The 17,774-nt window shown below is 35.3% G+C and overlaps 1 protein-coding gene across 1 annotated transcript; it reads right to left on the minus strand.

Moving 5' to 3' along the window:
- Nucleotides 1-16,363: 16,363 nt before the first annotated feature.
- On the minus strand, nucleotides 16,364-16,954 carry LOC145278238 (uncharacterized). Its single transcript, XM_080130528.1, has one exon. The coding sequence runs from the start codon at nucleotides 16,952-16,954 to the stop codon at nucleotides 16,364-16,366; it is 591 nt and encodes a 196-aa protein (XP_079986654.1).
- Nucleotides 16,955-17,774: the final 820 nt, after the last annotated feature.

Genomic DNA, 17,774 nt, shown 5'->3' on the forward strand with positions numbered 1-17,774 from the left:
CAAGGTCTGATTGTAAATCATTGTAATTGAAATTGTTATTTTTGTTTTTAGGGTATCAAGGTCTGATTGTAAATCATTGTAATTGAAGTTGTTATTTTTGTTTTTAGGGTATCAAGGTCTGATTGTAAATCATTGTAATTGAAATTGTTATTTTTGTTTTTAGGGTATCAAGGTCTGATTGTAAATCATTGTAATTGAAATTGTTATTTTTGTTTTTAGGGTATCAAGGTCTGATTGTAAATCATTGTAATTGAAATTGTTATTTTTGTTTATAGTGTATCAAGGTCTGATTGTAAATCATTTGAAATTGTTATTTTTGTTTTTAGGGTATCAAGGTCTGATTGTAAATCATTGTAATTGAAATTGTTATTTTTGTTTTTAGGGTATCAAGGTCTGATTGTAAATCATTGTAATTGAAATTGTTATTTTTGTTTTTAGGGTATCAAGGTCTGATTGTAAATCATTGTAATTGAAATTGTTATTTTTGTTTTTAGGGTATCAAGGTCTGATTGTAAATCATTGTAATTGAAATTGTTATTTTTGTTTTTAGGGTATCAAGGTCTGATTGTAAATCATTGTAATTGAAATTGTTATTTTTGTTTTTAGGGTATCAAGGTCTGATTGTAAATCATTGTAATTGAAATTGTTATTTTTGTTTTTAGGGTATCAAGGTCTGATTGTAAATCATTGTAATTGAAATTGTTATTTTTGTTTTTAGGGTATCAAGGTCTGATTGTAAATCATTGTAATTGAAATTGTTATTTTTGTTTTTAGGGTATCAAGGTCTGATTGTAAATCATTGTAATTGAAATTGTTATTTTTGTTTTTAGGGTATCAAGGTCTGATTGTAAATCATTGTAATTGAAATTGTTATTTTTGTTTTTAGGGTATCAAGGTCTGATTGTAAATCATTGTAATTGAAATTGTTATTTTTGTTTTTAGGGTATCAAGGTCTGATTGTAAATCATTGTAATTGAAATTGTTATTTTTGTTTTTAGGGTATCAAGGTCTGATTGTAAATCATTGTAATTGAAATTGTTATTTTTGTTTTTAGGGTATCAAGGTCTGATTGTAAATCATTGTAATTGAAATTGTTATTTTTGTTTTTAGGGTATCAAGGTCTGATTGTAAATCATTGTAATTGAAATTGTTATTTTTGTTTTTAGGGTATCAAGGTCTGATTGTAAATCATTGTAATTGAAATTGTTATTTTTGTTTTTAGGGTATCAAGGTCTGATTGTAAATCATTGTAATTGAAATTGTAATTTTTGTTTTTAGTGTATCAAGGTCTGATTGTAAATCATTGTAATTGAAATTGTTATTTTTGTTTTTAGGGTATCAAGGTCTGATTGTAAATCATTGTAATTGAAATTGTTATTTTTGTTTTTAGGGTATCAAGGTCTGATTGTAAATCATTGTAATTGAAATTGTTATTTTTGTTTTTAGGGTATCAAGGTCTGATTGTAAATCATTGTAATTGAAATTGTTATTTTTGTTTTTATGGTATGAAGGTCTGATTGTAAATCATTGTAATTGAAATTGTTATTTTTGTTTTTAGGGTATCAAGGTCTGATTGTAAATCATTGTAATTGAAATTGTTATTTTTGTTTTTAGGGTATCAAGGTCTGATTGTAAATCATTGTAATTGAAATTGTTATTTTTGTTTTTAGGGTATCAAGGTCTGATTGTAAATCATTGTAATTGAAATTGTTATTTTTGTTTTTAGGGTATCAAGGTCTGATTGTAAATCATTGTAATTGAAATTGTTATTTTTGTTTTTAGGGTATCAAGGTCTGATTGTAAATCATTGTAATTGAAATTGTTATTTTTGCTTTTAGGGTATCAAGGTCTGATTGTAAATCATTGTAATTGAAATTGTTATTTTTGTTTTTATGGTATCAAGGTCTGATTGTAAATCATTGTAATTGAAATTGTTATTTTTGTTTTTAGGGTATCAAGGTCTGATTGTAAATCATTGTAATTGAAATTGTTATTTTTGTTTTTAGGGTATCAAGGTCTGATTGTAAATCATTGTAATTGAAATTGTTATTTTTGTTTTTAGGGTATCAAGGTCTGATTGTAAATCATTCTTTTAATTTTGTAGACTTTTTCCTTTCTGAGATTCTCATGACTGTCTCTGCTTTTGTGGTGAAATCGACTCTGAAACTTCATGGTCTTTCTTTACCATCAGATTTTATTTGGAGTTTATATAATCGACTCATAACCCTTCCTGCTTCTCGTATGAGTTCCATAAAAAAGACTCCAACACAAAAACTATAACAAGTTAAGCCGAGATCACAATTATCATAAGGCCACCATTCGCCCATGTATGGAGTGTTGTTGTCACATTTTGGCTGGTGCGTCTGCTACTAGTCTTTCACAACTGAACAGGGTTAAAAAGAGAGTTGCCAACCTGACATGATCTGAACTGTCAGCTAAGCTTCAGCCTCTGTCCCATCAACGAGATGTTGCATCCCTCTGCCTGTTCTACAATGCTGAATGCTCTGACAAACTTGTACCCCCTCAACGCTAATAACCGCAACAAATCCGACAAGCAGCTAAATCCCACCCCTACACAGTAGAGATCCCTAGGTGTAAGAAAGCCTTCTCCTCCAATAGTTTCTTCCCCAGAACTGCTAGACTTTGGAACTCCCTTCCGGGATTCTGCTTTCCCAACTGTACTGACATACAGAAGTTCAAGTGTAATGTGAACTGACATCTTGCTACCCACCTTCCTTCATAATACCCTTGCAACTTATGTGCCTGATAGTAGCCCCCCCCCCACTTTAAAGTGGCACTGTGCCTTGTTTGGGGTGAAAATTGAATAAAAAAAATATTTTTTTTTTTACATTATTTTTCATCTTATAGAATTATACTGAAGTTTGATGTTTCTTGAATAATTTCTGACATTTTGTCTTGTTTCAAGATCAAGACGATATCAACTGATCCCTTTGATATCTTAAGCAGCATAGCACATGGCTTTCAGCCATTAAATTTACAAATTTTTGAGCATCTACAATGTCATACTATCAGATATATACTATATATTCTCTGCAGTGACCCTGTTTCATCTGGAGTATATGATCTGCTTGCATTAGATCTGTTGTCTACTTGCTGAAATGTGACAGTTGCATTTGTTGCCTTCAGATTATTTCATGGTTCTTGCCCCACCACAATGCTTAAATATTCTTCTGTGCTGCGGCTGAACAGATCAAACCTGCAACGATATACATTCACATTAGATCCACTACATAATCATCCCGGTGTTTGCTCAAAGGTATACCAGTGATCTCTTTTAGCATTATGTTCTGCAGTCCTGAACGTGCTGCCTCAGAATTGTATGAATGAACATGTATCACTGCCACATTTTCAGAGTTCTGTATTGTCTAACTATTATGATGTTCTTAAGTTTTATGCATTCCCTAATTAGCTAGGTAGCCTCTGTATATTGCTAACGGTTTTTATAACCATGACTTAATAATCTAATATATATATGTCTGTCTGTTTGTCTGTCTGTCTGTCGCCATATTTTCAAACTCTATCTCCTCTGAAACTAAAAGCTGCAGAGCGGCGCTAGGGGCCTCAAAGGACTAAATTTTTTACGGGCCGTTCTTTTATGGGTCTTTAGCCGATTAAAATTGTTTTTAAGGGGTCAAAAGTGGGGCAAAATTGCAAAAATCGTTAAACATTTTGTACATTCATCTTAATTTATTTGTAATTTTTAATCGGTTTATATGCGTGTCACGTTGCTGCAGTAGTAACGTAACCAGCTTTGAATGTTACAGTTTCAGTTTCGATTCTAGCTGATGAGACTAAATACTTTTAAAAAAAATTTTTTTTCACTTTTTTACAAGAGTTTATCGGTTGTTTTCCTATGCAGATCGATTTTGCAGAGGAAGAATGATTATATTACCTCTTCTTCCGTTGTTCTACTTTGTTATATCGTGGATTTCGATATAAGCAAAAGTAATAAATTCAAGGTAGAATGATTAATCAAACAATGGGTTGGGTAACACAATAAGGTTTATTGTATGAATCATACAAAACAAGAATATAGTCCAATGAAGGATATATATATATATACTCGGGTTTTTTTATATTCAAAAGTAATGGACTAATGAATTCAACGAGGTTGTTAGATAGTGCTCAATAAAAAGAGCTGATAATACTTGTTTATTGTTATATAAACATGCTCACATCCCGCTGCTACAAATAGCCACTTGTTTCAATCAAACGATAGATATCATCAGGCAGTGACTTGACTATTCAAAAGTTCAATTGAACTTTTGAATAGTCAAGTCACTGCCTGATGATATCTGTTGTTTGATTGAAACAAGTGGCTATTTGTAGCAGCGGGATGTGAGCATGTTTATATAACAATAAACAAGTAATATATATATATATATATATATATATTTATATAAAGCTGAATGTGTGTGTGTGCCTGGTCACGAATAGGCTCCTATATGGTTGACTATTTTAAAAAACTGATTACATATAATTATAGAAGATGTATTGAGACACAGGAATGAGTATGTTTGATCCTGCAGAACGGTGGTTCATTAAAATTGTGGGGTCTGCATTCGTGCCTGGTCCACAAAGTATGGAAATAAAAAATTTAAAAATTAACAAAAAAACGTTTACAAGTGTTTTTGATATAGATGTACATAAGAATACTTTGATAAGTATGTTTTAATTTAACTAGGAATGGTATAATAAAATTGTGGGGTCTGCGTTCGCGCCTGGCCTCCATAGAATGGAAATAGGCACAAACTTTAATAAAGACTTTTCATATCTATCTGCATAAGTATACTTTGATAACTATGTTTCAGTTTGAAGAAATATGGTATAATAAAATTATGGAGTGTTTGCACCTGACCTCCATAGACTGGAAATATATCACACAGTTTAACAAGGTTTTTTAATATAGATTCACAAAATATTGTGATAAGTGTTTCAGTGTGAACAGGTATAGTATAATAAATTATGGGGTTTATCTATTTTATTTTTACTTTCATCATATTTTGTGTTGGTTTTGATACCCCCGAATTCGAAGCCATCTCTTTACAACCCTTCCTTTTCATAACCTATCATCTATATATATAAAAGCGAAAATGTATGTATGTATGTATGTATGTATGTACGCTTTTCCTCGATGTCCACAAAAAGCTTCTTTCAGAGAAGCACTTGCTCGCTTCGCAACTTCTTAAAACTTTTTATATCATCTATAAATTGTAATATCTCACACTTAACCACGGAGCTCGCCTGTCTATTTAATTTTATTGACTTTCAAACGTTAATTATTCCACATTTCCTGCATCGGCACGCGTTACATTCGGTTTTCGGTATAAATAAAAAGCGAAACTTGACTCTAAACTCAGGCTCAGAGCCAGTGGTCTCTAGAGAGCTAAGTAACGTTTGTTCAATGTCGACTTCGTCATATCAGACGGTAGCTTTCATTTCCAGACGAGGGAGCGGGTTTTTAAAAACAAACAATTGACCTCATTAAAAACGATCCGGCACAAAATGCTAACTGCTGAATACCTATCGCCATCACGTCAATCAAAAACGCGCACCTGTTTTTTTTTTCACACTTTACTATTTTCCAACTGCTCGTCGTCAAGGCTTCGTTTTTTTTTATGGGCACCTGTTTTTTTCACACACACCTATAAACACCCGGGCAACGCCTGGTACCCCTCGCTAGTCTATATGTATAAAAGCGAAAATGTATGTATGTATGTATGTATGTATGTATGTATGTATGTACGCTTTTCCTCGATGTCCACAAAAGGCTTCTTTCAGAGAAGCGCTCGCTCGGTTCACAACTTCTTAAAACTTTATATTATCTATAAATTGTAATATCTCACACTTAACCACGGAGCTCGCCTGTCTATTTAATTTTATTGACTTTCAAACATTAATTATTCCACATTTCCCGCATCGTCACGCGTTACGTTCGGTTTCGGTATAAACAAAAAGCGAAACTCTACTCTAATAACAGGCCCAGAGCCAGTGAACATTCGTCGACTTCGTCATATCAGACGGGGGAGCGGGTTTTTAAAAACAAACAAACCGATTTATTGACCTCATTAAAAAGTGTCCCGCACAAAATGCTAACTGCTGAATACCTATCGCCGTCACGTCAAAAACACGCACCTGTTTTCTTTTTCACACTTTACTATTTTCCAACTGTGCGTCGTAAAGGCTTTGTTTTTTTTTCACGGGCACCTGTTTTTTTTCACACACACCTACAAACACCCAGGCAATGCCGGGTACCCCTCGATAGTGCTTTAATAAATCAGAGTCCATTTTCTGTAGGCTATTTTTGACCACAGTCAACGACGGGTACTTTTGCTAGTGTATATATATATATATATATATATATATATATCTTCTCTATAATATCTATCTATATATCTGTGAAAGTGTCTGTGTGTGTGTCTGTGTACATTTCCCTACGCAATAACTCTGTCAATTTTCAGTCTACAGACTCAAAATTTGATATACTGGGTATGAAGATTTGTAATTGGTTTTCGGCCAGAAATTTGGCTATTAAGGGGTCAAAGTTCAATGATTTGACCTTTGAGAACTCTACCAAACTCCTCCGCTAATTTTGGGTATAAACAATTGAAATTTTAGATATAGGTTCCTTGGACATGGATCTAACTTAATAACTTGATTTGAGCCCAAAACATTAAATGTTAAGGGGTCATAATAGGGGTCAAAGTTAAAAAAAAAAATTGACCTCTGCGGTCTCTACCAAATTGCTCAAACAATTTCTGGTCTAAACATTTGAAATTTACATAAAGGGTATTCAGAGATAGGGCAAGCTTTTTAATCGGTTTGGGTCGAAAATTTGAGCTACTAATATATAAATGTATGTATGTATTTTTGCATGTCTACCTAAAACCTTTGACAGAGGCGACGGATTTTCACAAGATCAGTATTGTTTTGAAGCTCGACTCTTCAGACGACAAATACCGAAAAATTGGCTAAAAACATTGATTTCTCACTCTCAACTGCGCACTTTTCTACTGGGAGAGATCGCTTTTTTCACCGATTTTTTTGAAAGTCATTCCCCTTTTCAATTTTCTAGCCTTAATTTAAACCTACATCACTCCCGGTTTGGTGGTAGTCGTAACAGCAAAGACGTCACATTTTTTTCCCATTCTTTTCATCCTTTGTGGTACGGGTTCGAGCCTGCCTACTATCAATATTTTTTTTTCTTTTTGCTCAACACACACCTGGGCAACGCGGGACACCTATGCTAGTATATATATATATATATATATATATATATATATATATATGACTACTTCATTTAATCACAGAAATTAATGTACAAAAATATAATTATATGCATGAAAATTCAGGCTTATGCATAATTGCCATATATATTTTTATAACTTCGATTTCGTTTTGGGGTTTTGTTTTTGTTTTCATTTTGGTTTTGCTTTTTGTGTTTGTGTTGTTTTTGTTTTGCTTTGCTCGTTTTCTGACTATTTTATTTTATTTCTACTATTCTACTATTTTATTTCTGTATAATTTTATTATTATTATTATTATTATTATTATTATTATTAATATTATTATTATTATTATTTAATTTTTCTCTTTTTTATATATTTTTCTTTCCTTCTTTATCTTTTCCTTTTCTTTTTCACTTTTTATTTTAATGTCGTTAATTTATTTCATTTTTGAATATCATGTGACCACCCTTTTGATCAAGATCTGCTGTGAACTTTTTTCCAATTTTCATTATGGCTCTACTTTTGTACAAGCAGCACTCCCTGAAGAGGTCAATAGTTACTTGTAACTGACTGACCGAAACATGCTCATGAATGTGTAGTGGCATATAAATGCTTATGTAAAACAAGTGTGGAAGAATATTTCGCTGGCAACGTGTGTGTAGTTCCTTTCTTTCATCTTCCCCATCTTTGTGTTATACAAACTCTTCCTTTTCTATCTTTATTTCAGATATCGTCTTTCATGACCAGCTATGCATTTAGTGTTTTACGGGTGCTATATATTATAAAAAATATTCAAGATTATTCAAGTTTCTAGTCTCATCTTCGATATTATTTTCATAACTTTTTGGCTGATGTAACTTTTAACCTTCTTTGTCTGCATCTTGTTAAAGTCAGAAAAGAGTACAAAATTTTTCATGGAATTTTTCATTTCATCCATGGAGAGTGTTCTTGTTCCATCAGCCAAGATCACATATTTTTAGTATCATTTGTATTGTAGATTTAACCTTCAACCTCCAGAAGACTGTCACTTAACACTTTATCAGCTGCACCATGGGTCCATGGAATATAATAACCAGGAAGACATGAGTCACTGAATGGTTTACATTCTTACGTTATTCATTTGATAAAAATACTAACCATGTACCTTTTTTTCTCCACTGAACTTTTGCTATCTCCACTTAAAAAAATAAAAAATAAACAAACCCTCCCTTGGGAAGGAAAGATAAATATATATCAGTATGTCCATTAATGTATGCTAGGGACAACCATTGTAATCTATTGAAATCAGGGTTACGGAGTCGTAGTCGGAGGGAGTTGGAGGTTTTAGTTGGAGTCGGTTAGATTTCTAAGAGTATTAGGAGTCGGAGTCCAAATTTTTTATCCTTAAGTCCAATAAATGTATTTTTTATATGGTTTTCCTGTTTGATTTTACTAGCTGCACAATTTAGCAGTTTTTGTATGGTTTTCTATTTATTTTTGGAGATATATCATATTTTGTACTGTACTGCAATGCTTCTATTTCATCAACATATTTTGATCCATCGGATGACTGCAAATCCTGTCTGGACAGCTGTTTTCGTTTTGGTGGTGATGTCACACAGAATCAATGAAAATTCTGTCTTTGAGTGAGATCACTGTGGAATACATTGGATAACAATTGGATTGTAATCTGAAAGTTATCCAGTTAATCAAATGGAATTTGGCAATTAGATTACTCCAGGATCAATCCGGAATTACAGTTTTATCCAAAAAAAAAAAAAAATGGGCCTAAATCAATAAGAAGCATCCCATGCTACTATAGCCCTTCATAGTTTTTTTTTCTGTTTTTCTATTGATCCTCTTTCGATAAAAGCAATATTACTTTTTTAAAACTTTCTTCTCTGCATATGTGTCTTTACTCCCCTCTTCTGATGAGAAGCATTTGGCTTCGAAATGCCATGGCCTAAGGCGGTTTCTTGATCCCTAAATATTGTATTCCTTTTTGAACTAACAGCATAATAAAATTTTATTGTAAATTTTTTATCCCTTTGTTATCTTAACTTATTCTATAAAGCTGGTAGAATGTATATGTGAGTATATTTATCATACAAGTGAATATTAAACGTAAAAATAATATACATGAAAAGTAATTATAAAATGCTGAATAGGTGTGGGAGGCTGGTATATGGATCTGGAGAATAGATTTCCATATAGGGGTCAAGGAGTCGGAGTCAAAGATATCAAAGGAGTCAGAGTCAGAGTCGAAGTCAACATCCTAGGAACTCTAGGAGTTGGAGTCAGTGTCGGACTTTTACCATGCGACTCCGCAACCCTGATTGTGTATGAATGACTGAGTAATATGTTTTCTATTTTGTTTCCTTAAAAAGTCTTCTTCCATCATCTTTAAGGATGGGCTACCTCTACACTCATTACAGGGATAGAGTGATTAAGTAGCTCGTAGATGAAAAGAGTAGGGGAGCAAGCACAGTCCTGTCAAACGCCTGACTCCTGTACACGGGCCCTTGTAGGTCAATAGTAGTTTTCAACAATCTGCAAAAAAAAAAAAACAGAACGATGGGTTATTTTGTTTTCTTAGAAGGCGTTGGTTACCTGTACGCTTGCTACAGGATGGAGCGATTAAGCAGCTTGTTAAACTTAAAAATAATACAAAGAACTGCGGCTTGTTAAACTTAAAAATAATACAAAGAACTGCGGTATATAAAAAAAAGTGGGAAATGTTGGATGACCACATGCTTCAAAGACATGCAAAAAAAAAAAAAAAAAAAAAGGCGTGGATTCAATTCAAGTTAGTTGACATAAATAAATAAATAAATAAAACCAGCATGCCTCAATTGCCATATAGGAAAAGACTGACAGAAATTCACACAGAAAAGGATACAGTCGCCTAACACCTGTTCAAATTCACCTTCAATTTTGACGTTGTTGACGCATTTATTACCTCTCTTCGAAGTTTATTTCAAGGTCCAAGGACCCTGACTGAATTTTTATATATTGGCTATAAATTTTTGCCCTCATCTATTTCTAGTAAGAATTTATTAATTAAAACGTGCAATGTTTAAAAACAAGCGTTCAAATAAATGAATAAGTAAATAAATAAAATTAAATTAAAAAACATTAAAAAAAAAAAAGTTTCACTCAGATATGGTGGTGACCGTTTCTATTGTACCCTTCTCGAAATAGACTCTTCCATTTTCGATATTTTAATTTTTGTGGACCTGAAATCAGATTTTTTTTTTTTTTTTTTTGGTAAAATGACACCGTGTTAAAGATGAAACCAGCAAAAACCAACGGTAAGACTCCTATGTTATGTTACGGAACTATCAACAAATTGTGCTAAACGTTATAATTGACCGGTAACATAATCTTTGGTATGACAGAGGCGCGTTTGAGAATACATGTTTTTCTTTGATTTTGGACCACAAATGAACCATAATGGCGTTTGTCTTCAAAAGCCGTAATTCCAACAGAAACGACTTTCTCAATTAAATAATATACACTTAAAATGTTTCAAAACGCAATATTTAACAGTTACAAGATAAACAAATGCAGGTCATTTAGATAAAATGTTATTAATAATGAATTAATATATTTGATTTATTTGCAATGTCACATGGACATGCGTTAATATTTCGACAATATTTTAGAAGCTTTTGGCTAAAATATGAGATAATTTCCGACTCGAATTTTCGCATGCACCCCGTCGTATAAAAGAACTCTAAATCACGTGATGAAAAAGTAAAAAAAAAAAAAGAAAAAAAATTACCAAAGGCAAGATAAGATACTCCTACCTGCATGAGTATTTGTGTTTATTTACTTCGAAACGCAATTAGTAGGTACGTGCTTAAGTCAGAACGAGAACAAAATTGCTGACATTCTGCGGAGTCGCGATAATCGTTTAAAAATTGAAAATTAAACAAAATACTGACAGAAACCCATCCAATAAATAAACGTTAATTGCCGATTATCCTAGAAATTGAAAAATATTTTTTTATTGTTTTGTTAGTGAATGAAAGATAATTATTGGCGAATCGTAACATAAAAATCTCCACTGTGTTCGGTACTTCTGCATTACACGGACAGTGCCATGGGGGGGGGGGGGCTTTCACTAAACTATCGCTAGGTGGCGCTTCTTCTCTCCATTCCAATTGTTTATTAATTTAAAAATTAAAACTAAAATATATTGTTGACCCTTCAACAGGTACTACAAAAGATTTAAAACTATTTTGTTACAGTGACAATTTTACTTTAATTAAAAAAATAAAAAATAAAACTTTTGGAATAATAAAAAAAAAAAATTGTTTAAAATCCAATGTTGCTTTAATTCGAAAAATATTTCATTTAAATTATTAAATTGTTCGGAAAAAAAATCCAATTTTACTTTAATTCAAAAACTGTTTTCGGGTGAAGCTGAGATAAGTAGGACTAGCAGACGAGCCTCGTTCTGACATTCGGAAAATTTAGGTTCACAATCGGCGAAGAAGCTGCCAAAAAGTAACCCTTTTGAATGAAACAATATTTTTTTTAATTAATTTCTTAATTTTAATTAAAAACAAAATGTAAACATAAACAAACAAAATATTTTAGGAAATAATTTACTAATTTTAAATAAAAATTAATAATTGTAAAGAATTTTTTTTGTAAATAATCATTGAAAAATATTGCAAAGTGTTTACATAGCTGGTTCTTTGGGATAATAGGGGTACCTGAAACCTCCCTTCCAAAACTAAAAAAGCTTTAGCGCTTTTTTTTTTTTTTTACAAGGTGGTCACCACTTATCAAGACCCGGAAGCCACTGAGGGATAAGGGTTATTGTAAGTACAGTGCGTTAGTGTGGAGATTTAATAAAGTGTCCACTTAAGGGGGCGGTTTATCAGGAATTTGTTTACGTTGGACTTGAAGACATCCAGGTTGTAGTCAGGTGGGAAGCAGGCAGACGGAACAGAGTTCCACAGGCGTGCAGTTCTAAGAAATAAGCCTTATTCATGGAATCGACGGTTTGATTTAGGCATAGATAAAGAGTGGGGAAAGTGTTTTTCGTAAAAGATTGGCGAGAGGGGACCAGAGATTGGAGTTCAGACGAGCACCTGTCATGGAAATAACGATAAAACAAAGATAGGCTTGCAACGTCTCTTCTGTGGGAGAGAGGTGGCAGGGAAGAGAAAAGGGAACCTCCACTAAGCCACAAAGTCTATTTTGTACTCTGTCAAGGCAGGATAGGCTGTTTTTAGCAGCTCCTGCCAAGATATGGCAGCAGTATTCCATCCTTGGACGTACTTTTATATAGATAGAGAATTGCATCAGTAGTGAGATATCTTCTGGAGCGGTAGAAGGATCCCACCATCTTTCCAGCGACCTTGGCAACAGACTTGATGTACGTGTTCCATTTCAGATCAGGAGTGAAGGTGAAGCCCAGAAGCTTGTCAAAACATGGGGCTTCTCCTAGACGAGAGCCATCCATTTCAATTGATGCCAGATGGGGATCAGAGCATTGATGATGTAAAGATAGGAGTTTGGTTTTAGAGGCATTAAAGGTAACCAGCTATGTCTTCCCTCACTGAACCACGCGCTCAAGATCAGAGGAGAGAGAATTAGAGAGAGCTTTTTCATTTACAGCCTTTGATGTGTTGCTGTAGATGGTCGTGTCATCAGCATAGATGTCAACGAATGATTTAAGTATGTGTTTAGGGAGATCATTGATGTAGATCAGGAAGAGAGTTGGGCCAAGTATGGACCCTTGAGGGACTCCAGCATTAATCCTGCAGGCCTCTGATTTTTGTCCATCAACCACTACTCTTATGAGCCTATCAGAGAGAAATGATTTAATGATAGAGAGAACATTTCCAGTTATACCGTAGCTGGAAATCTTGTGAAGTAGGCCTTTATGCCATACTTTGTCGAAGACCTTTGATATGTCAAGAGCAATTGTCCTAGAAAGGACGCCTTTGTCAAGAGATTCACTAATCCTATGAGATATAACCGTTAGCACATCTGTGGTAGATCTTGCAGAACGGAAACCATATTGCGTGTCACTAAGAAGGTTATTTCTGCTGAGGTGGTTGACTATTTCTCTATTTAATATGGATTACAGCAAATTACTCATGACACACAGGAGACTTTTTTAAGTTTGAAACAAGTAGTAGCTAGTTAACTTAGAACAAGGGCATATGGCGGCAATTCTTCAGGGTTTAAAATGTATTGTAATGCTTTTATGGTGGTCGAAAAACGTTTTTCAGCTGCCATACTACTTCCTATTTACTTGCCTCCCCATGAGGGCAGCGTTAGACACAAGGTCAGCCTTTAATGTAAAGGCATTTATTACTAAAAAAACGAAATGGTGAAATATAAAAGCAAGTTAAGCTAAAAGTTAAAAAAAAATTTAAAGAAAGAAAAAATTCAAAGAAATTTCGGGCGTTGTCGAGAGTGCCCCCCCCCTCTAAATTCCACAATTTTCACTTAAATATTTTTTTCCTATTAGCATAATCGATCATAGACTTAAGTTTCAGATTATGAAAAAAAACATTTTTTTCAATTTTTTTTTTCATAACTTTTCACGTGGGGTTTCAGTTTTCAATTATAACGTTGTACTAAATTGAACATGAACTGTGTGACCACAAGGAAAAAATAATGCCAACTCTCTTTGATGTGACTAGAACGGAGAGGTTTAAAAAAAAAAAAAAAAAAAAAGGAAGATTTCTTTACTCCTCCTCTTTCCTCCTCCCACTCTTATCTATGTATCCATCTCATCTATGTATGTATATTCCTCGTGGTCAGAAAGTTCGTGTTCAATCTAGTACAACGTTATAATTGAAAACTGAACCCCCACGTGAAAAGTTATAAGACTTTATTATTCAATTTAAAAAAATTTTTTTAATTTTTTTAATAATCTGAAACTTAAGTCTGTAATCGATAGGAAAAAAGTAAAAAAAAAAAAAAAAAAAAAGGTGAAAATTGTGGAATTTAGAGGGGGGGTGGCACTCTCGACAACGTTTGCCCAGTTAATATTTTGGTTTTATAATATTTTTGTGTTCGGGGAAAAAAAAAAAAAAAAAAACTTATTTATTTGTTGTATTATTTGATAAAGAAGAAATTGCGTCGTCCGTGTCATGCAGAAGTGCTCCGTGTTCGTTTGTTTTTCTTCAAATAATGAAATTTGGGTAAAATTTTACCTTTCGTTCGCTGTCAATGTAAAAATAAAGTCATAAAAACAAGATTCTGTTTCTCTCCCCGTGTGATTTACACGTCAACACTCTGAAAATACCTGGAAAAATAAATAAATAAAAAGTTTAAATTTTAGAGTGGGAGGACACTACTAAATCCAAAAATGCAATTTAAGTAAAAACGTTATTACGTAATCATGTGTCATGTTGAAATTAGTAAAAATTAAAAGAATTACGAACAATGATATTGATGGTAGATCTATAATGATGTTTTCATTTTGTTTTTGCAAAAAATAGTTTTAGCAGATCTTCTACTAAAGTAACCAAAAGAATAAAATTCAACAATTGTACTTTTTATATATATACTAGCATTGTTGCGGGGCCGTTCGTCCAGAGACAATCGACCCAACAACTAACAAGGTAGACACAGGCAGAAAAACGGTGAGTAGGCAAAGAAGAATGACAGACACAGGATATTCGTTTAAAGGACGAAAGGTCGCCTTTTTATTTGTCAATAAATAAAGATGGTTGTTCTCAGGAACTGGTCTTGCTTGACGTTGGAATGGTCCGGAGATGTTGATTCAGGTCTGGAGTAGCCAGCTGCCATACGGGTTGTCCGAATCAGGAATGAGAACCTAGACGTTAGGGTGGTCTAGAGTCCTCGTCCTGGTCTGGATTGGTTAGGAACCAGGGGCCTAGACACTGGAGCGATCTAGGAACAGCATCCAGGACTGGAACAGGGAGGCAGCAGACTGCAAGGCAGAATCTATGACCTTCACCTTTACCGAGGTGCACGATTTATATGATCTTCACCGACGTGCGCGACTTGACACACAAAAAAAAACAGCCTCTTAATCACCTGCTAACGCACACGTCACTGTAACGTCCAATGACAACAACAACAACCTTCTCACTCGACCTGCCTTTTATACCACTATCTCAATCCCTCCTCTTGCGCATGCGCATGTAGATTCCTGACAACCTCGAGACTTCCGCATATAAAAACCCAACTTCTGTTGTCGCGCATGCCTATACAAGGCACAAACACGTGAGCGTTTGTTTTGTTGGTAAGTACTACAGAACCGAGGTGCACCGGAGGAAGGCTGAGTGCTGCAGGCAGAAGATGCAGGAAGCTGAAGCTGCAGGCAGGAGGTGTAGGAAGCTGAAGGCTGCAGGATCGCTGGAAGTTGCAGGAGGTTGAGGCTGCAGGCTCGCTGGAAGTTGTAGGAGGCGACAGGCAGTAAAACAAAGGGGAAGATCTTTCGTAGGAACCTCACCCTGAAAAAGGCTCTTTGGATTACTGCTGTGATCAGGAAGGCTAGCAGAGTAAACAAAACAAAGGGAAAGGTCTTTTGTAGAAACCTATCTCTGAAAAGGGCTCTTTGAATTACTGCGGCTGCGGTGGTGGTTCTGGAGTTGCTGCTACTGTTGCTGCATGAGATCCTTCGGGAGTGATTGGATCTCCCAATTCGGGGACCCTTAGCCTCCTAGACGGCTTGAAATTTTTTGGGCTGAGAGGCGCTTTCTTTATGGCAAAAGGGTCTTACTAGTGACGTTGCTCTCGGGAAATGAATAAATGAAGGTTATTAATTTCAGACGAAATTTTTACAAATCAAACTTACTATAGAAGTTCGATAATTGTATTTGAATTCATTCCGTCTAAAACAAAAGGACAATCATTTAGCTTTTAATCATAAAGATTAAGTTTTTTGTATATTTCGTTTAACAATGAGAATGTTGGGGAAAGGAGGCATAAGCAGGTCAACTGGCCTTGCTTTCAGGTTGTTGTTTATTCGTCCTCTCTTCTTCTTTCTCTCTCTCTCTCAAGCTGGAATGTCGCATGTCTGTTTTGTCGTATGAAACAGCAGAGTGAGAGAAAGGAGGTAGTTTTCCTTGCCCCACGACAAGGCCTTCTCCCTGGATAATTGATCATACTCAATTAAAAATATGGCAGTCCTAGTAAGGGGATGTATATATCTGATGATTTGCGACAAAGGCCCTCTCCCTGGATACTTGGGTATAATCCACTAGTAGTAGATGTATGTCATATCTACTTGGGAAGGTAACCTTTCTTCCACACCTGTAGTGTTTGGTTGGATGGCTGGGCACCTCTGGAGTTTGGACTGTCTCTTGGCAGGCTGGCTGCGATGGTGTTGTTGTTGCGGCTGGTTCTGCATCTGGATGAATTAAGACGGGTTCCGTCCCTTGTGACATCTTTTCCAGGAAAGCTGGTTTAGCCCTGTCGATGGAAATGGTGTCGGTCTGATTTCCTCGGTTGATGGTCAGATGTTTCTCAGTACGCTGCAAGACTTTAAATTGACCCTGGTATGTTGGTGTTAGTGGTCTCTTTACTGCATTATTTTGTACAAAGATATATTCACAGTCCTGCAGCTGGTGAGGGACGTGGACAGTCGGCGATGATGGTTGCCTAGGTGGTGAGTACTGGAGTTGGGACATTTTATGGCATAGCTCTTGAGTGAAGGAACTTGCTGAAGTAAGGTTGGGTGTGGTGTCCTCAAAATATTGTTTGGGTAGAGAAAGTGCCATGCCAAAGACTACTTCTGCTGGGGAGCAACCTAGGTTCTCTTTCAGTGAGTTTCGGATTGACAAGAGGATCAAAGGTAGCTCGTCCACCCAGTTGTTGGTGGGGTATCTTGTGGTCAGAGAAGCCAGAGTGTCCGGTGGAATCTTTCCACGAGGTTGTTGGCTCAAGAATTATATGCTGTAGTTTTAATGTGCTTGGCGCCAAGTAGTTGGGTGAACTCCTGGAAGAGTAGGGACTGTGGTGATGCCAGGCACACCAAATGCTGCAATCCACTCTTGAAGGACGGCCTTTGCTACTGTGTTAGCCGAAGTGTCTCTGATGGGAACTGCCACTGGCCACCTGGAGAAACGGTCCACAACAGTGTGGAGGTACTGGTAATTCTGGCATATTGGAAGAGGTCCGACTATGTCGATATGTATGTGACTGAAGCGAGCATTGGGATTGCTGAAGTGCCTGGTGGGGATTTTGTGTGTCTATGTACCTCGCATTTTTGGCACTCAAGACATGTTGACACCCAGTTCCGGATGTCAGAGTTCATATTGGGCCACACAAAGCGGTTGGCGATAAGTTTTCCTGTGGCTCGTTTGCTGGGGTGTGACATTCCATGGAGATGGTTGAAGATCTGCCTCCGGAATGCTGGAGGTATATAAGGTCTGGGATGGCTCAGTTTGGTATCGCAGTATATGGTTTTGCTACTGAAGAGGACCGGGAATTCCTTTAACTGCAGGGATGTCTTGGCAAACACATCCGGGAGAAGTAAAAAGAATGGGAAGAAAACGTAATGTCTTTGCTGTTATGACCACTGCCAAACCGGAAGGAATG

The sequence above is a fragment of the Euprymna scolopes genome, chromosome 6, assembly GCF_053919585.1.
Source record: "Euprymna scolopes isolate OS-2025 chromosome 6, ASM5391958v1, whole genome shotgun sequence".
In the NCBI taxonomy this organism is placed as follows: Eukaryota; Metazoa; Mollusca; class Cephalopoda; order Sepiida; family Sepiolidae; genus Euprymna; species Euprymna scolopes.

Excerpts from the sequence above, each read along its gene's own strand:
- LOC145278238 (XM_080130528.1), bottom strand. The coding sequence starts at position 16,954 with ATGGCACTTTCTCTACCCAAACAATATTTTGAGGACACCACACCCAAC.